This window comes from Electrona antarctica (assembly GCF_951216825.1).
Source record: "Electrona antarctica genome assembly, chromosome: 18".
Lineage (NCBI taxonomy): Eukaryota > Metazoa > Chordata > Actinopteri > Myctophiformes > Myctophidae > Electrona > Electrona antarctica.
The window spans coordinates 20,911,641-20,937,813 of NC_136799.1; the positions used below are offsets into that span (position 1 = coordinate 20,911,641).

The 26,173-nt window shown below is 40.8% G+C and overlaps 4 protein-coding genes across 18 annotated transcripts in view; 1 reads left to right on the forward strand and 3 right to left on the reverse strand.

The window, feature by feature from the left end:
* The window catches only part of map4k5 (mitogen-activated protein kinase kinase kinase kinase 5), a 64,096-nt gene extending 63,611 nt beyond the window's left edge, over window positions 1-485 (reverse strand). For 2 of the 10 annotated variants that reach the window (XM_079527674.1, XM_079527672.1), the window contains exon 1: window positions 204-485. The gene's annotated coding sequence lies outside the window, so the exon portion shown is untranslated. The remainder of the gene's footprint in view (window positions 1-203) is intronic. The other 8 variants (XM_079527676.1, XM_079527675.1, XM_079527678.1 and 5 more) reach the window with 7 other exon arrangements.
* A 587-nt stretch (window positions 486-1,072) lies between these two features.
* Window positions 1,073-13,012, forward strand: atl1 (atlastin GTPase 1). 3 transcript variants are annotated; one of them, XM_079528829.1, is made up of 14 exons: window positions 1,073-1,678; window positions 3,662-3,915; window positions 4,855-4,989; window positions 6,175-6,279; window positions 6,760-6,810; window positions 7,171-7,227; window positions 7,330-7,422; window positions 7,974-8,112; window positions 8,281-8,408; window positions 8,523-8,579; window positions 8,739-8,810; window positions 9,014-9,445; window positions 9,726-9,740; window positions 9,887-13,012. In XM_079528829.1, exons 1-14 carry the CDS (start codon window positions 1,639-1,641, stop codon window positions 9,998-10,000), a joined length of 1,692 nt encoding a protein of 563 aa, XP_079384955.1. In that variant the 5' UTR covers window positions 1,073-1,638; the 3' UTR covers window positions 10,001-13,012. The 3 variants fall into 3 exon arrangements, with proteins under 3 accessions (XP_079384955.1, XP_079384956.1, XP_079384957.1); XM_079528830.1 differs by having other exon boundaries at window positions 1,073-1,672; XM_079528831.1 differs by having other exon boundaries at window positions 9,014-9,461; window positions 9,887-10,015.
* On the reverse strand, window positions 12,343-19,710 carry sav1 (salvador family WW domain containing protein 1). The gene is made up of 5 exons (XM_079528832.1): window positions 19,247-19,710; window positions 18,263-18,748; window positions 15,413-15,683; window positions 14,823-14,978; window positions 12,343-14,420 (listed from the first exon to the last, which is right to left on the reverse strand). Exons 1-5 carry the CDS (start codon window positions 19,338-19,340, stop codon window positions 14,207-14,209), a joined length of 1,221 nt encoding a protein of 406 aa, XP_079384958.1. The 5' UTR covers window positions 19,341-19,710; the 3' UTR covers window positions 12,343-14,206.
* Window positions 19,711-19,938: 228 nt separating this feature from the next.
* The window catches only part of nin (ninein (GSK3B interacting protein)), a 39,584-nt gene continuing 33,349 nt past the window's right edge, over window positions 19,939-26,173 (reverse strand). For 3 of the 4 annotated variants that reach the window (XM_079528855.1, XM_079528853.1, XM_079528854.1), the window contains exons 26-27: window positions 22,741-22,854; window positions 19,939-21,006 (exon numbers count right to left, since the gene is read on the reverse strand). In XM_079528855.1, the coding sequence (XP_079384981.1) occupies window positions 20,803-21,006; window positions 22,741-22,854 (318 nt within the window). In that variant the 3' untranslated portion in view covers window positions 19,939-20,802. Of the gene's footprint in view, window positions 21,007-22,740; window positions 22,855-23,074; window positions 24,763-26,173 lie in introns of those variants that run through there. The other variant, XM_079528856.1, reaches the window with a different exon arrangement.

Consider the following 26,173-nt stretch of genomic DNA (forward strand, 5'->3'; position numbering starts at 1 on the left):
GCTTTCAAACGCTAGAAGACTGAACGACTGTTAAGTGTATATCAGTAGTCCCTTGTAGAAGCTTCATGGTCCAGCAAATAGTCCCAGCCAGGGATTGACAGACAGGGTGAGTGATCTGGCTTAGCAGCAGCCAGGCTAGCCAGCGAATGCTAAGTGGCTAACTTTAGCTTCGCAGCTACTGCGTTAAGTTCAAGTGAGCCTACCTTTAACAGCATAAACACGGTGGACGACTAAATCCTGCATGTTCAATATTTTCCAAGCCTCTGTGTACGATGTGGCGTCGAATAAGCATCCAAATAAGAAGCGTCCCCTTTGTTCTTCTAGGAAACAGACTAGAGAGTAAACTTCTGATTGCTGCTCACTCTCTCCTCTTCAGTACGACTGTTACGCGGAAATTAGTGAGCTATCGAATACGGATTCCCCCAGAGGTCGCTGTGAAGTTTATTAGTTGGTGACATATAACCATAACTCTATGGTCGACTGTCGATCACTACTAGCAAGTCGGGTCACAATTGCACTTGACTTGTGGGGAAAGCCTGGCGACAAACAGTATTTCACGATTATGTGACGACAGTGACGTTACAAATGGCTGGAAATGTATTTTTAGGGCGTGTAGAATTGATTGATTGATTGATTGATTGATTGAAATTTGTATTTCACAGAATGTAGAGAATGGGTACATTGAACTTGAAGTAGAGTAGAACAACAATGAGCATACATGATCTGCATCAAACAAGAAGTAGAACATCAATGAGCATACATATGCATAAAACACCAGCAGTGCAAGTGCACTGTGCATATACTGTATATAACAAACTCTGCCATCTGAAATTAAATGTATTGTGTTGATATGATGATTGGTTGATTGATTTGATCGTGTTTATATTGTCACGCTAAATACCCGGAGCCAGGAGTTGAACAGCGACCTCTGGGGTTAGACAATTCAATTGATTACTAATGTCGGTGTAACACCACAACAGACGTTGCAGATGCGTTCATTCGCAAGAATTCCAGCATCGCCTTGTTGTCGCTGTCATTTCTCCCTGCTGACAGTTTTAGTAAAGTTTCAGTCTCTAACCGAAATTCAACAATATGGAAAATAGGCAACAATACACTTTAGAAACCTCCCATTACGTATGTAAATCACTCGAAAACGTAACTGCCCGCGGTGCAAATCTTTCTAGGAGTCTCAGTTTACAGACTTCTGTGCCCAAAATATGTGCAACTACCCCCATCTATCGATGGAATCCGGAAATGTATTCGGTTTAATTTATTAAGGAGTAAACTTGGTAGAATAAAGAGATTTGGCAGAATTATGTATCACAGTGTCTGTACGGTTAGCAATATCCTAAACACAATGCTTAATTCCAACAAAATGAGAGGACTTTGTGGTACGCTTAATTAATACCTGGCCTCAGTGGCCTGTACCACTCCCTGGTACCACTAGGGAAACAGACAACAACGCCCCCTGGCGTCAAGTTCTATATAATCGATTTGAATAAGAAGACTCCATCATCCTCATCTTGGTGAGAGCATCGCATTTGTGTGGATAAAGCATCCTCCCTATTCCTAAACACACCCATGGTTACCGAGTAGACTTCATAAATTAATACAAAACGGAGCGCTAAGGACAACATTATGGCGAGACACCGCAAAGACAGAGACAGCTGGGGTGAGTGTATGTACAGCATTTGATATTACATTGTATCCTTTGATGCGCGATTTATTTTTTAATTTTTGATGAGGCAAGGGTGTAAGCGACGCAGCTAATCTGTTATTATAGAGGCCCGATTAGGCAATTGTTTTGATGTAATTTGCTGTTTAAATTCCTGTCTCTACGGATGTCACTGTATATTATGAGTGATACCGGGAAAAACAGTTTTCGTCTACCATTGCGTGAGTGTAAGAACCTCCCTGCTACTGTCAGTGTCAGTGTACCTTTGGAAATTGGTTGGCAGGGATGATGATAAACAACCAGTGATCAAAGAATGCTATAGAGTAGCCTAGAATAAATAAATAAACACGCTCAAATACACAGAGAGATTTGCAGGGGTCTAAATGCTTACAGATAACCTCCTGAAAACGACGGTTTATGCATATGCATGTTTATCACAGTGTGGCTAACATAGCCTATAATTATTATTGTATGGCACATCTATTAAATCATATAATTTACAGCAGTAAATAACATGTTATCTATTCTGTTATCTTTCATCCCTACCATTCTCATTTACATCATCGTCGTCGTCATCATCATCATCATCATCATCACCATTATCAGGACCATCATCATTTTCACCATCACTGTCATTGCCAGCACTATATGACCCATATGATCACCGATGCTGACAGTAGCATTAGCTTTAGAGAGAGGCCTATATAATATAGGACTGAGTGTTTGCGAGGCCTCTCTTGGTCGGTCAGAGAGTGTTATGCTATGGCTGTCAACTAAAGACTGACCCAGATACGCAGACCCTAAACGTCCCAGGCTGCTGTTTAGTGTATGATAACCAGTGTATGATAAACCAGTCTTTAGAAATGTAGTGAGGCCTTTTCTAGAGATGTGAAGTAAAGCTCTCTGGTTCTGAGAAGAGCCCTCGAATGATTTCCTATTTCAATTATTAAAGCATGCACTCTCACCACCCAGCATCCCTTTTAATGCAGCTCCAAAACGTTTTTGTTGTCTGCAGCTTACCCCTAAAACTATCCGTGACTTTAGCCTAATTTGCAGATGGACTATTTAATTCACTGTCTTTAAAACAGGTGTGTGAAGGATATTCTCTGACTTTCCGCAGAGACCAGGAATTGCAGTGAAAAACAGTGCTTTTTTTCAACAGGACCAATACGCCATCATGTTTGCTGTGGGATAAACCACAAGATTTTTGGGAGATCTGCAGTAGGATTCAGAACACTAAAACTGTCATCCACTTCAGTGAAAAAAACAGATCACTGCTTCCCCCATTAGCTTATCTGAGCACTAGGGTCCTGCGGCTCGCACGCTCTACAGTACATGAGGCAGCAGCAGACAGAAAACTCACTGAGTCACTCCCCGGAAAGGTCCGGAACAGGCTCTGAATGCACATGCTCTCACTGGATATGGCAGATGGGGTTAGCATAGCATGAATCACTAGTAGGCTTTATGAGCTGTTTGTTATCTTATAAGATTTACTGATCTGGAAATATGATACAGCTGGAATGGCCTGTGCATACCGGCCTCATTGTTTCAGTAGGAGTACTGGATTACTTAACACCAGGCATTAGTGAGAAGATGTTTAATGGAGACAGCAATATACAGTCATATGGTAGGGTGTTAGGAGACAACACCACAGAGAAGTCAGCTATCACAACGAGAATGAAACGACAGTTGTTCATTGTATAGATATATTTCATTTATTGATAACAATTAATCACAACTTTCTAGCAACAAAATTCTGCAACTATAGATCCATATCTATAGTGAGATCATATCTCTTTTCTTTTTCTTCTTCTTCTTCTTCTTCTTCTTCTTCTTCTTCTTCGTTGATGGTGCCCTCACTGCCCTGGGTCTCCCATGTTGGAAACCAAGATGGAATCACCCATGGCCAGGGCCCAGGGGAGCCTTTTGGGGTTCAGGCTGAGCTACTCTACTATACTGACAGTCCATTTCTCTCACTCTCCACAGGGTCTTTCAGTGATAAAAATGTTAATTATGACTGGAGCTCAGAAGAGGAGGAGCCAGATGGGAGAGCACGGCCTGTCCAGGTGTTGGTCGTCAAGGAAGACCACACATTTGAGCTGGACGAGGTCGCATTGAGCCGCATTTTATTGGCAGAGGAAGTGAGGGACCGCGAGGTGGTGGCAATCTCCGTCGCTGGGGCATTCCGGAAGGGCAAGTCCTTCCTCATGGACTTCATGCTACGTTACATGTACAACCAGGTGAGCTTGCCTGCCTACTTCAGTAGAGTGAAATAATTGGCATTTGAAAATACAACGCTTTGAGTTCTGACTACTTGAAATTTAAGACACTTAGATTCTTCAACAAAGTGTGACAATATGTATTAATGGATAGGTCAATAGATAGATGATAGAAATATACTTACATACCTGTGTACATAATACATATTTATGCAATTTTGTATGTGTATGTATATGTATTATGTACTGTATATTACACAACTATAGTATCATTCCAATGTCATTACTTGCGCAAGTAATAGTTTTCGTCCAGGGCGATGTTTGATGCGTATGCGCCGTGCCAGTGTATGACGTAATGACTACTTGTACTTGTGCTTGATATGGCAGTGGTGTCAGATTACATACACATGGGGGCATTACCTTTAATCCTCCCGAAACTAAAACATATCGTCATTACGTCACCATCGAAAACCAATTACACCCTGGCATTGGGTCCTTTAATCCACATCTTTATTACGTCATCATTGAGAGCTAGTTATACCAGTTATACGTCATATGCTGCTACGATACATACGCATCAAACGGGGCATACGCAAAGTAACCACAGTATACCGCTAATCAACTTACAAATTACATATACATATACATAGAGGCATTTCCTTTAATCCACCCGACACTGATCGACATATACGTCACCATCGAAAGCCGTCACTCTTCCGTATTAATTTGAAATGCTTAAAAACGTTCAAACGTTCTTTCACAGAGAAGCTGAGATTTGACAGTTTGTAGTGGTCGACAGTACTTGCGCGCTCTGCTTGCGCACTAGTAGGCCATTTATGGCCTACTAGTGCACTAGTGTGCAACAAGCAAGTAGGCACTCGACAGAGTGCAGTTCTAGTTTTGCATATAAAATTACCTGGGAAACTGACCTTCCTTGCTGTATGTGGTATTGTGGTTTAGGCCTCGGAAGACTGGTTGGGAGAGTCTGAAGCGCCTCTGACAGGCTTCTCCTGGAGGGGAGGCTCAGAAAGGGAGACCACAGGAATTCAGATCTGGAGTGAGGTCTTCTTGGTGGACAAGCCAGATGGACGAAAGGTGGAGTGTTATTACTTCATTCTCTGATAAAATAGAATCTCTGTGACTGATACAATACTGTAATGTAATGTAATTTTTAGCCCAACTCGTAGAACTAAGGATAGCAATGCCATTTGGTTGGTCCAACACATTCATCCCAAACTAGATACTGTACGTATCTCAAAATTGCCATGGAATTCATGTTCTCCCGGAGATACTACTCCCACTTGCACATCTACATGTAACAGGCAGATTTGTCTGTCTTACTCTGGGCATGTTATGATAGGCAAACATTCTGTGCAAATAAATAGCAGATTTGTTCGCAACATTGCAAGCTTGTAGATCGGCTATCTATTTTTGACTATCTATTTCTATATCCAGCTTTTGGTGTCTGTCCACAAACTTTGTCCTACACAAAAATTCCCATTGACAATGAATGGAGAATTTTAAGTCATAGTGTCTGAGCAAATAGACATAGGGCCACCCCTTACCCCTTATCTGTAAACCTATTTGCCATGTTTTACGATTTTGAAAAACATTTTAATATAGTTCAACTAGCCGATCTACATCGACACGTTGTGAGCTTGTAGATCGGCTATTTGAACTATTTTAAAAGGTTTTTCAAAATAGTAAAAATCACACGTGTGTGAAGTGAGGGGCGCTCTTATCATCGTACATCATCATTCTCCAATCATTGTCAATGGGAATTTGTGTAGGACAAAAATAGCCAATTTGCTCAGACACATATGATTGAAATTCTCCATTCATTGTCAATGGTATTTAATGTTTGTGTTAGGACAATAATCTACACACTATAGCTGAATATAGGAGGGGCTAGCGCCCCTCAAAATTGGCAAATAGGTTTAGGGATAAGGGGTAAGGTGTAAGGGGTGGCGCAAGATATAGTCCATAGACAGTGTCTATTTTACGTCATGACGATGTACGATGATAAGAGTGCCCCTCACTTCACACAGGTGTGATTTCTTGTTAATAAAACAACATTGTATTCATTAAAATCATTTCCTGTTTGTTTAAGGTGCAATAAGACACACATGGAGCAATAAGACACACAATGCACAATATGCTACACCGGCAAACATAAAAAAGAGTAGAAAGAATAAAACCTGCTTACCAACATAATTCCACTGAAAATGTATCAGTGAGTATAAAGACATAATATCTACCTTATCCTGTCTCATTATGCAGGTTGCTGTATTGTTAATGGACACCCAGGGCACATTTGACAGCCAGTCAACCCTGAGGGATTCAGCCACTGTATTTGCTCTCAGCACCATGATAACCTCCATGCAGGTACAATCATTTGTCTTCTCTTCAAATAGGGATTAAGAATTATTAAATATTATTTACTCTTGTTTTTAAATCCACCAAGAATGTTTCTTTGTTGGTTGTCATGGGTCACTGGTTTTATGCAGCAAAATTGTATTTTCCAACTGGGTGAGTACTGTATAGGGCAGAACGATTACATAATCTTGTCAGATCCTATATAAGCAGCAATTAACTAACATGCCACCATTGTATTCCATTAATACTCACACATCAATTCATATATCAATAAAGCAATTTGTTAACATAAAAGAAGGGGGGTAGTTTTACTATGAAGCAGTCAAATAATGTTAAAGCTAGATGACTGACAGTGCATCCTTTGTATATTGCACATGTGCAAATCACATTGTCGATGCTGGAATGATCGTTCAGCCCTAGTGCACTGGGTGCATGTCTTTTTCACCCAGAAATATTTTAAAGCAAATGAAGAGTATTTCTTTTCCTCAGGTATACAATATCTCACAGAATGTGCAGGAGGATGACCTTCAGCACTTGCAAGTACGTTTTAACACTTGAATGCATGTGTCCTACAGTGTCACTTCATGGATATTCAGATCATTATGTTGGATTGTATCATGTACCAAATAAGGGAATATGTATATTGTGGAGTACACACACACACACACACACACACACACACACACACACACACACACACACACACACACACACACACACACACACACACACACACACACACACACACACACACACACACACACACACACACACACACACACACACACACACACACACGTGTGATAATAATCATAGCCGTACTGTGTGTGTTCTCATATTATTGTGTGAGGAGTTCACATATCCACTGATTGTTTTTTCATATCTTTGTTTTTGTTTTAGCTCTTCACTGAGTATGGAAGATTAGCTATGGAGGAGACTATGGAGAGACCTTTCCAAGTATACCGATTTCCTTTATTGGATCTGTGTATCTCAACATTCCGTTCAAATAGTGCTATTCAATATCTCTGCCACAGTCTTACCGTGTTGTTGTTTTTACAGTCCATGATTTTCCTGGTCCGAGACTGGAGTTTTCCCTATGAGTTTCCTTATGGACAGGAAGGAGGCATGAAATTCCTGGAGAAGAGACTCAAGGTTAGACTATATTGTGATAGAACATAACATCACAAATTTAATCCACAACGGCAAATGCTGAATAAAGAGTTCTGAGTGGAATAACTGCATTCCTACTTTCAACTCTAATGAATTGAAATTATGTTCTTGAGCAATCAACAGCAGCAGGACATTACAGACTGAACTAAGAGTGAATCCACTTCAGCCACAATGTTCTATTATAGGCCTACAGACGATAATTGTTTAATAATGATTTAGTCCCCCTTTTGAGTTGTGGTTGTAGTATTTTTCACATTTGTCCATTTGTCCATTGCATTTACCCATTCCAACTATTTGGAGCAGTGGGCACTATTAAACCATGCAGGGAGCAGTTACGGGTTGAGTCTACACATAGACTGAGCGAGCCAGGAGGCAAACTGGGGACATCCCGATTCCCAGTTGGCCTCTCTACCCATTCAGCTATGGCTGTCCCTGATGACACAGGACAACACAGTAAAGCTCAGTAACCAAATGAAGTATTCTTGAGTCTCCTCCAGCCATGCTTAATTTGATCTGTCTTGTGTGGTGTGCAGATCTCAGAGAACCAGCATGAGGAGCTGCAGAATGTTCGTAAGCACATCCACTCCTGTTTCACCAACATCAACTGCTTCCTGATGCCTCACCCTGGCCTGAAAGTAGCCACTAATCCAAACTTTGATGGGAGAATCAAAGGTGCAAGCCCTCAAGAGAAGCCCTGTCGCATTAGCAGGCAGTTCTTTCATGAAAGCAATACTAACTCTCCAAATACAAAATACATGTATTAAAATATGCCACTCAATCGAACTCAATATGTAGAAATGTTTCTTACCTACTGTAACATTGTCTCTCTCCCTGGTCTAGAGATCGACAAAGAGTTCATAAACAACCTACAGGTCCTGGTCCCGTGGCTACTGAGCCCTTGTAACCTGGACGTGAAGGAGATCAACGGCAGCAACATCACCTGCCGGGGCCTTATGGAGTATTTCAAGGTCAGAGACGTACTGAATCTTGGGTCCTGGTGATTTAGACCTTGTCAGGGTGTCATGAGGTAATCTGGCTAATGACTGAATGCTACGGGTGGTGTTCCTTTCCTTTTCTTTCAGGCATACATAAAAATATATCAGGGTGAAGAATTGCCACATCCCAAATCCATGCTGCAGGTAACTCTTGTTAATGTACAGTAGCAATTTGTGTCTACACAGGTCCATTTGGTTACATTAGTACAAATAACTATGAAGGATTTTACTGTGACATCCCATCATTATTGCTGACCCTGCAAATGGTGTTTTCTTTTCTTTCTAATGTGTACTTTCTCTCAGGCCACTGCTGAGGCCAATAACCTGGCAGCAGTAGCAGCTGCCAAGGATCTGTACAACAAGAAAATAGAACAGGTATGCAAAATGAACGAAATAGTGCACTGTCAACTAGGCCATAGTTTCCTCCTGGAGTGCTCAATCTATTAGATTGTCCTTGTGTTGCCCTTGTGATCTTCGATTGTATTTTTAATGTACCTACTCTGGTTTTTAATTCCACCGTGTTGAAGCCAAAGTTGCGTTTCCACAGTACAGTTTCTATTTGATTCTTTATTGACCAGGTCTGTGGGGGAGACCGGCCCTTCCTGGCCCCCAGCGAGCTGCAGGCCAGGCACAGTGTCATCAGGGAGGAGGCTCTGCAGGTGTTCCGCGTCGTGAAGAAGATGGGCGGTGAGGAGTTCAGCCGCCGCTACTTACAGAAGCTGGAGACAGAGATCGATGAGGTGTTCGTCCAGTACATCAAGCACAACGACTCCAAGAACATCTTCCATGCCGCCCGCACGCCGGCCACACTGTTTGTTGTCATCTTCGTCATGTACGTGACAGCCGGCATCACAGGCTTTGTGGGTGTGGACATCATCGCCAGTGTGTGCAACATGATCCTGGGCCTGGCCCTCATCACACTATGCACCTGGGCCTACATCCGTTACTCTGGAGAATACAGGGAGCTGGGCGCCGTTATCGACCAGGTGGCTGGGGCGCTGTGGGACCAGGTACTGAGAAAAAAAGGTGCAATAAATTCCAAGTATACATACATAAACGTATTACACATGTTGTATAAAGCAGTAATCACATTTTAACCAGTTCATCTATTTTATACATTGTTGTATGATGGTGCATGGCTAAAATAAGTGGCACCATTTTCACCACTAGATGGCAGAAAACAATAATGCAACATTTCCAAAGAATCTTTGTTATGCTTTGTTAAGATTCCTGCTTGTTCTATTAACATTGTGTGTGCTCATTTATTTTCCCTTCATGCATTTGCACCAGGGAAGCACAAATGAGGTGAGTGGGCCACCAAAGTGGAAATATGGATAATTGTAGAGATATACACATTTTGGAAAACAAAGACATAAAAGGGACATTTCAATGCTGGTGACAGTGGTGATCAAACACCCTTCATTTGAATACATGCCTCATTTACCTCACAGGCACTCTACAAGCTGTACAACGTAGCAGCCAATCACAGGCACCTGTACCACCACGCCTTCCCTGGCCATCAGGTGGCAGAAGAGTCAAGCGAACGAAACGGGAAGAAGGACTGATGGAGAGAGGACAGGACAGTACCAGAGCACAGTTGGGACTTTCAGGTCAAATAGCATAGTATGACGGACAAAGAGGGAAAGGAGAGGCACGACAAACACCCTCGCCCACTCGGCACTCTTTTATTGTTGGAATATCGGCTGGTACTGTCCATCAACGCATTCACTACTTTAAAAGATAAATATGGACTATATAACGTACATGTAGAGGCGGCGGTGGAGTATCCCCTGGAATGGGGCCCTGCCTACTGAACCTGCCCTTGAAGGACATATGTCATGTATCATTGTCTTTCACTTTGAAAATTTACGTTTTTCTTAAAGCACCTGTACAGCAGTATAGTAATCTGCTTGTGGGAGTTGAGGTCAATGCCACCAATGTTGAAGTTATAGTGAGCTGCATTTTTCACATCAGGCATATCATATCATTTGCCACAGAACATGATTTTTTAATATACCCCAATTTGTGCTCAATTTGTGATGTTTGATCTTTTGTTTTTGAAGTTCAGTGCTGTTTATGAGAAACTATCTATTGCCAAAATATTACTGTATGTTAAATAACAAATCATACACACACCATGATCATGGTAAAATATCCATTGTCTCCTTGTCAAGTTTACTTTATTAAAACTTAGATATTGAACGTGTTTTGAGTTTTGATGACTATGAAGGTGTGGTACTGTGCCATATACATACACTGTATGAATTTCACAGCTGTAGCTGAGCCCTGGCTACGTGCAGACACCTTGCTAGGCAAAGCACACATTTAGTAGTTAAATTCTGACTTTTGTTTTGGGGATGGTAGGAAGTAAGTGAGAGAAAACATAGTGTTACTTTTCTGACAGTTTTTCTAGAGTACTGCATCAGGTAAATCAATTTTGTGCAGGCATGCCATGTACCTTTAAGGAATAACACCGGGTGAGATATAAAACAGTACCAACAGTTTAAGGTTTACACAACATAGCTGACAGTATCTATCTTTCACTTCTTAGTTCCTTGCACTGTTTTGTAATTATGCACTCTAGATATACCCCAATGATCCTTTATATACATATATGTACTTATATATGTGTGTGTGTGTGTGTGTGTGTGTGTATGTGTGGCCTTTTATAGTCGGGGAGGGGGGCACAATATGTTGTTGCATTGTTCTGTAGAGGTGGGTGTAAACCATTGTTGTTTCTCATTGAATGTTCTAGCCGGATCCGTGGAATGTAGCTATTCTGTGGCCACTGAGGAATCAAAGCTATATGTCATTACAGGCGGGGCAGACAGTGAGGCTGCTTTTGGGAAAGGACCTCCATATTGCAATTCTCTTTCATCGTCTCATGTTCCACATTTAGTCATCTGTGGAAAACGTTGCATGGTGAAAGAGACCAATCCAGCTTGTTTTGAAAAAGCTTAAATGTAAAAAAGATTTTTGTTGATGGTGCTTTTTTCGTGTTTTGTTTGGCTTAGTGGACTGTACTTTGATTCTTTTCTTGTGCACATTCATTGCATAAACCAGGATCATAGAGAATTTCACTGCAAGCCATTTGCATTGCATCACAAAAAGACAGCAGCATCAACGTGTTATTTTTCCATATTGATTTGGGCATGCAATGCAGTCCTGACTGTACATGGGTACTTCATCCAGCAAGAATTATCATGGAGGTTTTAACTTCAAACAAGATAGGTAGTATAGTGGCTTCTTTAGTCTTCCATGAAATATCAGCATCCTCAAATGATTAACTTTACTGCATCTAAAGTTTCAAATCTCAGTTGGTAGCATTACATACATTCATATCAGCAAAGAAGAGAGGTTGTGCTGATCACTTTCAGACTTGAATTAATGATGCTCATCTGTACAACTGTAATTACATTGGGTTAGGTTAACCATGTAAAACAATTATATTGATTCATATGGTTCTTGCTTGATGACTTGATGACATGATGTTTTATGAGCCTTGCTGTACCCAATTCCTGTCAAATGGAGCAACCTTGTAGTAACAGGTCTCTTCTGCTAAGTTTCAACACATGCATCGCCAAATTTCAGTTTTAAAGAAATAACGAATAAAGCTGGACCAAATTAATAAAATATATGTGTATATATATATATATATAAAGATTCCGGTATTTATTGCAATGTTCAATAAATATAATTTCATAAATATGTTCGGGTATGCAAAAAGATGCAAAATGTAGAGTCAATTGTGTTCTATGAATAAAATCTAGTGTCCATTTACCAATACAAAGCAACGTGTGACAATATCTGGGATAATGTGAGGTCTCAATACAAAGCAACGTGTGACTATATCTGGCATAATGTCTACAGTCTACAGTATATGTATACGATGATTAATGCCAAGGGTTTGTTTTTCTTTTAGTTCACAGCAGAATTTATTGCTTATGTCCTGTATTCACAATCAACAAAGTTATTTATATACAAACCTAACTAGTGTCACTGTTCGTAACTGACATGATGGAGGCCTTTTTGCATAGCAACACTCTTTTAAAACAGAAGATTCAGGACTTTTAGAAGACTCCTATTCATAAAGCATTAAAGGAGAATTCCATGCTAGAAGGCTTTCTTACCTTTATTTGTAGTTGTTACGTCCCCACCAAAGAGGTCCAGGTGTTATTTTGTGCAAAAGTGCATTATTGGCCATTTCCCCTACCATAAGTCCTCAATGGGGGTTGTGTTTTTGTGCTAATTTGCTTATTAACATCGAAACAAGTAGTAAAGTGTGTGATTGATGCGAGTGTTGATTTTTTAGCGATGGAAATAAGAGAATTAGCACCCCATAGCCCCATTCAATTCAATGCAATTCATTGAGGGCTTATGGTAGGGGAAATAGCCAATAATGCACTTTTGCACAAAATAACACCTGGACCTCTTTGGTGGGGACGTAACGACTACAAATAAAGGTAAGAAAGCCTTCTAGCATGGAATTCTCCTTTAAGCCCCTCTGTTGGGACGTTCAAAAATATTTCATGAAATATCTTTATTTCAGTGAATCATGTTTAAAATTGTAGTTGTTACTCCAGTTACAGGAGTATGTCTTTATCAAGAGCGTATCAATGAGTCAATCAATAAAACAGCCTTCTAAAACAATATTCCAGAAACCGTGTCAGCCCATTAAAATAAGGCAATACATACCGAGGCAAGAACAGACAAAAAAATAAAAAAATATCAGAAAATTAATTGCACTTGTTTAGGGCAAACCTAATGCATCTTCTGATCTCAGATAGTATAACTAAAAATGTTCCAGTAGCTTATTTATGTTTATTACACACAAGAATATTCCTGACTTATAGTAATGCAGAGAGCCAAGAGATGCTCCAACCACTACACCAAATGTGATGTTTCATCCATCAAGATTAAAAGGCCTTTAAATTAAAGGTTACCTTTTTATAAAATCAAAACTTAAATATATTTGTGAAAGTTTTGGCGGATTGTCTTATAAGGATATGTCATAAAAAAGGGCAATGCACTTTCATTCAATGTAAAGCAGACTTTTTCCATATGGTTTATGGGAGCTACAAATGCCAACAAAGCATAGAAAAAACATTATTTGTGAACTGAAGCAATTCATTCGTAGACATATTAGGTGAAGCTGCCTGTCTTTTTTTTCCCGGACCGGGGAAAAAATGACCGATTAGCCAGTTTGCGCAAAATACAAGCGAGCACTGTAAAAATGTCACCCTGTTGATGAAAAGGTACATCACGATCCTCTCTAGACAGTCACACAAACCAGTCTTTTAGCCTCTCAGTCTTAAAGAAAAAGTGTCCATTCAGCAAATCAGTTTTTCAATGGCTGTAAAATGGCACCACAAATACTCAACCCCCATCTCTCTCCGTCAGCTCGTTACATTTTTCTTCATAGGAAATTCTATATATATATATATTTGTTCAGTCACGTCACGTGGTCATTCATAACTCAACCAACAACAGTCACATGAGGGGGAAAGGGCGGATGTGCACAGCGCGCTCCTTGAACCAACATGCGCATCTCCTCTTTCCGGATGATATATTTGGATCAAGCGAAGGCACAGATGTGTGTTTGGTAAAACGAAAAAAAGAAAGAGGCAATTAAGAGCCAATCATGATTTCAAAAAGAAACCCAGACCGCTCCCAAATTGTAGGAAAGCCTCAGAAGAGGTGTGGTCCGTGCCCCACATGAGCAGCACTTGAGGAGAAGTCCCTCCACACCGCCACAAGCCAAGCAATGCAGATCACATGTTGCCTATGAAGTTCTTGTTGGGCTGCTGGGCGTACCACTGCTGGCGCTGCTTACGGGCATCCACCTCCGACAGCAAGGCCTGCCGGTAGGCCTCGTAGGACTTGACTATGCGCTCCAGCTCCTTCATGAACAGCAGCTTCAGCATGCCCTGGTAGGTGTCCAGATCCACCAGTTGGAACAGCTCCCACTTCAAGATGTGGTCATACCTGATTCGATGGAAAGATATTCACTACTAAAACTAAAAACAAATCTGCTCCTATCCATGACTGACTGTACCTGTGGGAGTTGAGGTCAATTTGAGCCTTTCACTTCAACCCTTATTTGGTATTTTACGAAGACAAAGCACTCACACTATGGAAAAATCAGACTGGTCTGAAGTGAGTGGTGCTGTACTGTACTGTACTGTACTGTACTGTACTGTACTGTTATACAAGCCCTCCTCCCTGGCCTGTGTGTATCTGTTAGGCTGTGCAACAGTGACACTTGGTGGTGAACAAACGCTATAACGCTATTTTCGTACTCAGACACAGACCCAGGGTCACAGCCACACACATAGGCGTCTATAGGAGTGGTTGCACCACTCAAAAATATAGGTGCTTGATACTCACTTGAGCGGGGCACGCGCATACACCTGTAGCCAGTCTGGGATCTCGGCCGTGTGGTATGGGTTGGCTGGTACTAGAACTGGCTGGTTCCGCTCAGTGGGCCGTGGCTGGTAGGTCACAGGGGGAGGCAAGGGTGGAGGCTGGTCATAACGAGGTACACTATGAGAGAGAGGACATTTAAATGTAAGGTAGAGTAAGATGTCTAAATTAGAATTTTGATTCAATTTTGGTAGCATAAAAAAAAAAAAAGTGGTTACACATAAATTCACAAAACTCGGGTGAGAATGTTTTTTCCAAGACGCATTTCAACAGCAAATCAGCAAATCATATAAAAAGGAGACTTTGTTGATTTAATCATTTGAAAAACTGATAAGAATACACTGAAAGTAGTAAAAAAATAATCTTTACTAGCAAACATTTAACACGGGTGGATGAAAGTCATTTAAAAACTTCTAGTGAGTCAAATCATCAGCAGACTCGAGTTATAATCAGGTGGGTAATTTCTTTTTTAACACAAACCACAACACGTATTCATTCACACAATGCTAATTCCGAGTACAGTCTTTCATACTAACAGCATACAAACGTCATACCTCGGGGCACAAGGGTGACGGTACTGCGCTCTCTTGTTGATATGGTCAACGTAGTACACCCCGAACTCTGCCGACTCCACCTTCTCCCAGCCCGGGGGGAGTCCCTCCCTTTCAAAAGGGTGGCTCCAGTGGGTGGTGTTAGTGTTGTGGTCGATGTAGTACTTCCTGCCGCGGATGGTCCAGTCCACTGTCCAGCCAGCAGGAAGGGGCAGGTCCTCCCCAGTCAGATTGGAGAGATTCCCCAGGGATTTCGCCTGTATTCGACCTATGCCTGAGGTCAAACAAACATTGGACGATTTCTTTTTTGGTGAAACCTTGAGGGACAAGTGGGGGGGGGGGGGGGGTTCTGCCCAAAACATGTAGTGGAACCTGCTGCGAAACAGCCCCTCAGGGAGGAAAGAAATAGCAGATGTTTTGGGAAAAATCCTAAGAACTTGGACATCCTGTATGAGAATATGTCATTTAGAGGACAAGAATGTTCAGTATTTAACAGGCCGTTCTGACTGACCAACTGTACAAATACTGGGAGAGGCAAGGAATGCAACCAATGACGTGTAGAAGCTATGGAACATGATCTATATACACAATATTTTCAAGCATTATTTCAAGAAAACATGATCATAACGTATTGTATGAATGTTACTATTTTTCGTTGCTGCTGTGTGGTGGAATGATTTTATTGATCCATTTATGTCACCTGCAGAAATTAGTAATTGGTTTCTCAATTTCTGTTTTAATGTCGCCACAGCCCTTTTAGCACCCTGCTTTTTATCATCTTGGAGGAAGACACCCCCATGAATAAATTAAAATGCTCAGCTAGCTCTCCCCATGGGACAGTAGTGATCGACTTCAACCCACATTTTGGCGAATAGGGTGTGTAGTTGCTCGTGGACAGGAAGGCAGGTATATTCTGCATGACCAGGCATTTACACAGAGTCTGACTGCTACATGGGCATTCAGTGGCTTTGTTCTCTCTCACACTCCACAGTTTAAGCAGAGGAGAGTGGACTCACTCAACAGGTTCTATACAGCTGTCAGGGGAAAAATGTCAGGTAAGAATGTGAAAACCGTGTTGCTGATGCGTGTGACCGAGTGACGACTATTACATTTGTGGTCTTAACCTGAATAGGCCTATCACAGCGTTGACTGTTCATCCATAGAATTTGGGCCCCCCTCATGTATGCTTTAGGGAAACTCTCTCTACACATGTTAACCACTCTGGTGTTAAAAACCTTTCAGCTTAATTCATGTTTTTATTTTTTTATTATATTTCATGTTTACTTTATTAAGATTGTTTTGCCATGGCCCAGGTGGCTGGCGTAGCCATCTGGGCACCTGTGCTGGTAATCCAGCTTTACAGCATGTCGCAGGTTCGAGTCCCGATCCCGACGACCTTTGCTGTGTCACCCCTCCCCCATTTCTCTCCCCATTTCCTGTCTGATTACTGTTCATCTACCAATTTAGGCAAAAAGCCAAAATAATATCAATAAAAAAAAAAATCTTGCCATTAACTGTGTATATTATTTTGTAACAGTATTTTGAAAGGTGCTATAAATAAAGTAGGAGCACATTAAAATACATACTCACGAGTTACAGCAGAGTATGTAGTAAAGGGGACATTTCAGAAGAAAAAAGAACGGGCAATTGGAATCTGATAAATTCTGCACAAAAGTGACGGCAACAGCGCTTATGTTCTTTGCCAAATGGCGAGTGAGAGAATGTGGAATGTGCAAGCACTCCACAGAAATGCACGCCTCCTCCTCTAGTGTCTCATCATCTTCGCCCTTTTCCTCAGAAAGATGTCTTGAGCCAAAGTCTAAACCCTCAATCTGTGAAAACTTAAACTCATCTGATCCTTCAGAGGAATTCACTAGATATTATCAGGAAGAGTCTACTGTTCTAATTACACACTGGTGATACGGTCAGTGGTAAAATTACAGAGTGGACAAACCATTTATTCTACTCAATGTTGATCAAAATCTGAGTGAACCACTACAGATCAATCCAAGTGTTATTTTCATGAATGTAGTCATGTAACTTAACTTACTATATTAAAAATGAGGATATATTACCATAATTCATACCATGAAGACATGCGGGGGGTGGAACTCCAAACACAACCCTAATTACAAGTAATGGAGGTGATGTGTACATTAAGCATGGTACATAAACAGATGATTCATAGCTGTCTAAGCTTGTAACTTGACTTAAGAGATTTGACTGGAGGCGGTCTGCAAAATTGCAGGTTCGCCTTCAGCATGATTTAGCAAACAGAGGCGAAAAATGCAGCACCCTAATGCTCGTTTAGGTTTAGTCCAAACATGGTTCCTTATTATGCGATAGGCGGGCTGGAGCTAAATGCTAAAACATACACACCAAGTTGACATCTGAGCCACAAAATATAAGGTTACCAATCATGTTGTGCTGGTGGAAGAATTCCTGAGTGACCCCCAAACATTTAATCAAAATGAAAATTGCACACTTATATCGCACTTAAGAGAATTGAGTAGACTTACTAGACTAGAGTGAAAACAGAAGAAAAACAGACAAAACAAGACACGTTACTTACTAATGTACAGCACCCAGTGTAATATTTCAGTCACACTTCCTTCAAACAAAAACGCTCCATTTTCAAGTCAAGTACTGTGAAATGGGGCGTCCTGGTGGTAGCTCAAGTTGTAAGGCATACCTAGTACTTAACTTTCAATGCCATTGCTCAGCTCAGACAGCCCTTCATCTTTTCTACAACACCCTCATTCCATCACCTTGAAGCTAAATAAATCACACAAGGTTTTTCACTACCCTGTTAAATGAATCAAGATCATTCTTGAGAAAATCTCTTGTGTTTACCTGCAGGGGGTCTGCTTGGAGCTGGAGGAGTGTGCTGTGGTGGTAGTCTTTGGAAGTTGTGTTCGTTGTGCTCATAGTATCTATAGTCCTCAGGGAAGCGGTCTGGTACTCGCCTCGGCTGGCGCTGCTGTTGATGCTGTTGGTTGTCATAGTAAGGCTCAGGGGGGTAATAATAGCGGGCGGCATCTCCATTCTCAGACATGGGGCTCACGTCTGTAAGGAAGGATTGCGATGAGCCCCCATACTCGTGTGGCAGGTCCCCGAGGCTGCGGGGCAAGTATGGAGGCGCAGACATTCTGTGACTCTCTCTCCGTGCCACTTCATGGGGGGGCCTCTGCACAGGGGTGCGTAGGACACTTTTGTTGCGAGCCACCACTGGTTCACTTCTGGGCGCCACTGGGTAGGCTGAGTTACCCATCTCTGGATGAGGGACCTCTGTGCGTCTGGGGATAGTAGGTCCATGGCGAATGAATGATGGCATAAGATCTGCAGGCAGGTGGGGAGGACAAGTCAATTGTAAATATCTGCCCCCAATTAAAGCAGACAACTTCAAAAGGGCAATGTTGTTTTAAGACCATAGTTCCTCCCAGAAGAGTTGACACTTGTGACTTCTCACTTTATCTCCCAGTTCTGCCCATGGCATGAACGAATCCAATAGGCTTCACATCAACACTTAGCGTTAATTCAAAACGTTTTAATATGCTACAAAGTAACTTTAATGAATATCTAATGCTATTAGGAAGAAAGGTTACATGTTCTTAACTTAGTGGAAGCTTAATTTGGATGATAGCATTTAGCATTGATATGCCAAGTCAGTCAACAATTAATGTTATCCGAAATATCCTACTTGCTAATGTAACAGCTCACTGTATGCACACACTTCATTCATGAAACACAATGTTTCATCAATTAACTTATGCTACACAATTAGCTGATGTGTGTTAGCAAGCTAGCATTAGCAGTGCGGCTACTTGTTGCACTTACTTCTCAAGAGCGGCGATGTTTCCTTTTTCACATATTTCCCGTGTACCTCGGCTGGTTTCGACGCTTCGTTTTTACTTTTCTTTCGTGAGAGCATAACTCAAGCATAGGAAACATCAATAACGCAGTTCCGTCGATTCATGGCACATTCCCCGAAGTTCGCCGCTGTCCCTTTTGAACGTGTACTATAGTGCGCGGAAAGAGTACATTTTTAAAGGCTTTAAATGAGCTAGCAGCAAGTTAGCCAATAGCCAGCTAACTGGATGCCTCGGTCGGTCCTCAGCCAGCCAGCAAGCCAGCCAGCCCAGTACGTTCTCCCAGTCAGTCACCCACACCCCCAGCTCGTTGAGGGAATGATTACAATTACTGTAATCTCAGTACACAGTCCCAGTGTCCCACCCCCAGCTCGTTGTGGGAATGATTAGTTACTGTAATCTCGCGTAGCCAGACCTCCGTCTCGCCAGTCCTCCTGCCTATCCCTTTCCCACTCTGTGCAACAGCGTACAGTACACACACACAGCCAGCATTCCACAAGCACAAATAATGTGTTATGTGCATACCAAGTGTATAAGCACTTACTTGCATTCATACAACCTGGCTCACATGCAATTGTTAGTCACACAAGAACGCACACCATAACTGTATCACGTTACCAGATTTGATTAAATAAATGAATATACTAGATTCGTTTTCAGGATTAAAACACAGCTTTAATTCAATAACACAAAAATATATCATGATAATAAAATATTTTATTAGCCCATCTGTGCCACAATCTACCCTGTATTCACCTTTAGTGCTTTCTTTGTTAACTATTAAAAAATAATCTCATGGCAAATGGCAGGGCAGTTTTGCAACATTCCATTTCATGAGCAAAGATCTTTCACCTGAATTCACAATCATAGGGGACCTCTGGCTCTGTCTTCAAAATAGTTCTATTTTTAAACTGTACAAAAATATTGCAAGTCACTTTTTTTTTACTCACATGCAGCCGTCACTCAACAGTATAACGTGAATGTCACTTCATGTAGTGTTTTTCCAAAATGATGGCAAATGCATACCTGGCAAGTTCACAGGATTACCGGTATTTGACTCATGACAACTGAGAAACAGGTTTTATGCTTCTTCTCTTATTACACTGTTCTGCTGAAACCTTCCATCAATATTGATTCAGTCAGAGAATAGGACCAGGAAAATTGCAATGACTAATCTCTCAGACAACAAAAGACAAAGGGACAAAGAAAGTGCACTTCAGTAGGAGTATCACTGTCACAGTCGTACAGCCCTGGGCAGATGTTTAGTGTTAATTATGATAAAGTTTCTGTTTTAAAAAATATGAAATACATGAAATAACTTATAAGTTCTTGTCAGTTAAAATATATATTCTAGAAAGACATGTATTGTACTGTACTTCTGTGACAGTGGGCAGGCAAGTGTTATCAAGGGGTTGGAAATGTTGATCATATTCACACGATGGACATTATGCTCTTACATCATAGGTGGGACTCGTGGGAGGTGCTGCCATGTGAATACCCCAGATGGCTGCCAGGTGAATATGGTCAATAGTAAGGAGTCGTGGGTAGGGGTGAGGGGTTTAGATCACGCAGAATCTTAGTGAGGCTGGAGATCTTCTCCTCGAGCAGGTAGTTCTTCTTCACTGCTATTTTGTGCCGCTGCTCCGTCATCTCCAGGGTCTTCAGGAGATGGTCATTCTCCACATAGAGGTCCTTGATCAACACATCCGCCTTGCCGTTCTTATGCAGCTAGACAGGACAAAGAACATCAATGGTCAAGCATCAAGCCATGCAGTTTTTGTTCTACATTATAGTCTATTTTCTATGATCACATGACAGCCCACTGACAGGCTTTTCAGTTGATCACATTTGAAACAGACAGCAAAGTCCTGGTGGAAATACAGTGCTGCAGTCATGTGAAAACCACAAAGCTTCAGGAACCCTCCACACTCACACTCCAAAAATGAAAAAATGAAAAAAAAGAAAGGAGAAAAAAAGGAAAGAAACAGAAAACCTATGCAATGCCTATTGTATAACTTGATGTAAAAAGCAAAGTGCATATCTTCCTAAAAATATGGCTACCTCTTATGGACCCCTGACCATGACAAGACCTGTTGCGCATTACGTAATGGTTGGGAGAGGATACGATATGTACAGTACTGTGACCATACATGTTATTATATTGTCATATAATATGAAATGTTGCATCGTCCCCAGGCCGGAATGTTCAGGATTTTGTTTTCGCTCTTGTCCATCTCTCTCTCTGTGTGTGTGTGTGTGTGTGTGTAAACAGCTAATCTTGGACACCGCTGGACTGATCAGTGTGAATTTTGCACGCAAACTACCAGTAGGCCAAGGAAGAACCTCTGCCCCTGATGGTGGCGCTGTAACAGACCACTTTTTACGTGCTGGACTATAACGTATTTCATCATTTCATATTTTTCATATTCCATGCTGATTGCCTTCCATTTGGCTTCCAAATCTTACAGGAGGGTCCCCATTGGCAAAAATTGCTACAAATCATGGTTTTCATACTCTAAACAATTTGCCTGTAATTAGATTTGCAAACATCCAATCATCCTCAATTTGAAATAGCATGTTGAGGGGCCTCTATAGAAGTCCTGATGTCACTCATTCATCCCCTGGGTCACAGAAGTACTTTCTCTATGGAGAATAACATTGGGTCATCTTAGAATCGTCTGATAAGAATTGTGTTCCGAAAATAAACAAATTGCACCAGCGATATAGTCAGGGAGGTGGCTCTGTATCATTTATGATAGTCAGTCACTCATATTTGATAGTCCGTTTCTGGCAAAAATATAATTGATTTGGTGGCAGTAAAGGCGGTTCTCTCGCCATCGTATCCATGAATCAAACCGCCATGCTCAGTCAAACAAGTCTATGAGAATTCAGAATGGGGAAAAAACGTGACACAGGTATGATGCGTAATTAGGTCAGAATTCAGTGTTCTATAGACTCTGCATAACTGTAACATATAACATAATAACATATGAAGATGTGTTTCCAGTTCAAATCTGCATCCGAGTCAATCAAATTAAACTATGGGAAACTGCCCCGGAACATGAAATGTTTACACAGAGCCCATCTCCAAAAGCGTGTTCACTTCCCATAGGGGGTGTCACAAACACAAAAAGTTGTCTGTCGTACAAACTATTTCGGACCATAGCTTCCTCATGTTCTGACGGCTAAACCCCACAACTGACAACCTGGCCTAGCGGAGTTCTGTGCTCCAAGGAGTGCAATTTTATTATTTTATTACTTTGTCAAAGTTTGTTGTTATAGCTAGTACCGTTACATCATTATTACTTTTTTGTATTGTGCCATTTGTCTATTAAAAATCTCACACAAAAAATGCACAGCTTCAGTAGGGAAAACAATGTCTCAAATCTAGAGGTTGGTTGGCGTCTTGGAGCCACAAAGACCACAGAAATACATAAAAGGAGATAAACTTGTCTGACAGACCTGGTCTTTCAGCTGGACAACCTTCTCTTTGAGCAGCAGCTTAACATTGTGCAGTGACAGTTCAATCTCTCTCAATCGCTCCTCCATGTTCCTCATCTTGCTCTCCCTTTCACCCTGGTGGGAGACAATATATTATTAATAGTCTCCCTCTGACAATGGAATTCAAGTTGATTGGGGTAACTTTCATTAACAGTTGTGGAAGTGTTATCAGTAGACAGGTTTAATTTACTCTGAATTCTCTAGCCTACTGTAGCACACAGTACTGTAATGGTAATACTTTCTTGAAGTGAAACACAAGTAGAAAAGTCACAAATCATACACAGAAAGATTATTGCCAACTAGATGCTTTATTATTTAGTCTTGATTCCAACATTTTTGAAGGGTAGCACAGCACCAAAAAGTAAATAAATAATAAATAAATAGTATAAAATTGTGCCATTTGTATCGGGTACTTCTACGAACAAAATAATTTAATGCATAAATAAAACACAAATCTAATTTAAAAGGCAAATCAACCAAATTAAATAGACACCAGATGGTACACATTGTGCAAAAGAAACATTGAGCCTGACAGACTAAGACTATAAATTATGACACCAATGACACATTACTGGAGACAAACACCAATTCTTATTGCTTGACAAGTCACACTGAAAGTTACTGATCAGTAACTTACTAATGAATATTAGCAATTAGAAGATGTGCTAAAAAAAAAGAAAAAAGAAGCATGCATGTCTCCAGTAATGTAATTCACCCCATGGGTCAGTCAGTACCAATAATTCCTATGTGGTAATAATGCTCCATAAGCACCCCCGTCCCCATAAGGTTGGGGGATAAGGAAGATCACATATTATGACATGACATGTGATTGACTATTGAAGTGCAACAGCAAGACACATTCAAGAAATGATCACCCTGTCAAGATACAGCAGGAGACAGACACAGTACATGAGCATGCGTTGCAAAGCTGAACTCTAATGGGTTCCAGAGGTTGAAGAAACCAAGGAAAGCATCAAATTCAGCTGTAAGCTACACAAACGAAAAATACAGACACATACAATAACGGTCATAATCTATGAAAACAACACTAGTTTACAGGAAAAAAAAATGTAACACTGATCCAGCACTTATTGAGTAATAAACACTAATTGGACACAAGATTAACAGCAAAACCATAACAGATGGTACATAAACAGTGCAGACATGATGATTGTTGGAGAAGGCCTAAAGGGCTAAATATACCAATTTATTCATATTACATAATACATATAAGACCAAAACAACAATTTGAACAGTCAGTATGAATACAAAGTATTCAACTGCCAAAAATAGATCTGGCCTAAAATGGCAGCCCTAGTTCATTAACGCAACTCCAACAGTCTCTGAGTAGGTACCTGAGCATCATATCAATGAGTATAATACCCTGTCTTAGCACGATATCAATGAGTAAATACCCTGTCTTAGCATGATATCAATGACTTTACCCTGTGTTAGCATCATATCAATAGAACAAGTGCACATGGAAGATTATATAAAAACACAAGTCTTCTGTTTGCCTAATATGCAAGAGGTAGTAAGAGGACTGGATCACCATAACACAACATCCATGGTGTATCTGGATGTTAGTTAATTTTGTAACAAGCCATCTCGAACAGGCTTTAATTCTTAAGTTCTTAAAAAGAAAATCTTTTGCCCTTTGGGCAAACACCAGGAGACTACTCAGGGGTTTCCTGCCCTGCCACCTAGCAGCAGTTGATTACAATTACACATTCATGCCTTTGAAAAAAAGACAGGCTTCCAAATCTCTGTCACATATGACCGTGTTCATAATTCTCCAGTGAATCTGGAGACAGAGGGGGGGCATGTACATAGTACTACTTATTTTCACTCCCTGTGTTCTGAAAACCTTAAAGCAGTGAGGGGCGAGAGCAGCAGAAGCAACGAGTTCAGAAGCTGATATCACAATCCTCCGATCCTCCGGCAGCTGTCTGCGTGAACTGCCCGCTGTTCCGGACTGGCCCCCTGGAGAGAAAAGGCAGGTACTTTTCACCAACACTCAACCCTGTCTCCTCTTATTCGTAAAACCCCATACTTTAAACTAAGAATTGGCCACAAGATAAGTGCAAATAAGGCGACTGAATAAACGTTTTACCTGCTATACATTCATAGTGACCTAAATAATTCTGATCTGTGATTTTATGCTAGAGCTGAGGGAACACTGAACAAGCCATTATTAAAATGTATAGATGTGAAGAATGACGCGGTCTACAGAGTAATGGCAGAACAAAGACAACTATCTAGTAGGAAGTAATGGTTCTGTTTGAGCTCTAATCTAGTGGGAAGTAGGGGTGTCACAAGTGATAGTTCTGTCTCAACCGCCTCCAAGACCACACCCATGAGAGCACAACACTTCAGTCATTTCAATCCCAAGACGGAAAAGAAGCACAGGGAACAGAAAACACACATGGAAGAAGCCACAATCTATCTAAACACCAAACCCAAAAAGCAAACACGTTCTAAACACAACGTGACTGTATGAAAACTGATGTAGTGATGAAAACAGTAACAAGGAAACACCACAAGGACCACAGCAAACCCATCATATGAATTAGGAAGAGGCTTCTCATGAATGTGGGACATCATGCCAAAATATAACCCAGTTCAGGTGCTTCAAATGTTATATCTTCCATCCATCTGCCATCGTTAGAATGACTTTTGTTTAGATTCTTACCGATCAGTGAATGTGATTTCACTAATCAAAGGAGTTTCGAATTATGATACTGCTAGAAAAGGTTTTTTAACCACATTAAAACGATGTCTCTAATGAGGAAATGTGTTAATTGTCAAAAATAAATAAATAAAATACATACAAATTAAACATTAAATGTGTATGTGAGCAAGTAGACCAGCTAAGCTAAGTACAGGCTATAGCGCTTAAAGAACCAGCTGAAATGATAAATATGCTTTTCACACGTTTAGAGCATATCCATAGACACAATGGTGACAAAGTCCATTCTTGTTTATCTAAAGTCCCTGCAGTCCAATCTTAATTACTTCATGCCATGCAAAAACATATTGATGAATTACATTGGCAGGCAATTCATCATACATTCATTTAACCAATTTCAAAAAATAATATGATGACAAGCACCTGTTAATCATGTCATACAGAGCTATGGTTATAGACACTAGAGGGTGGTGCTACTCTGTTGAATACAACAATAAATGTGTGAAATTTGAAAAGACATTTCAGCTGGTCTTTATAAATGTTTAAAGCACCTGAACAGAGCATTCCATATAGTATGAGTCAGCGGATTCTTTAAGAGTGATAGAAACACAATGATATGATTGGATTTGAGTTTACACTGCATTTAGCACACATGCAAAATCAACAGATGTCAAGTACAGATGAACTGTAGTGAGGCATTCCTTT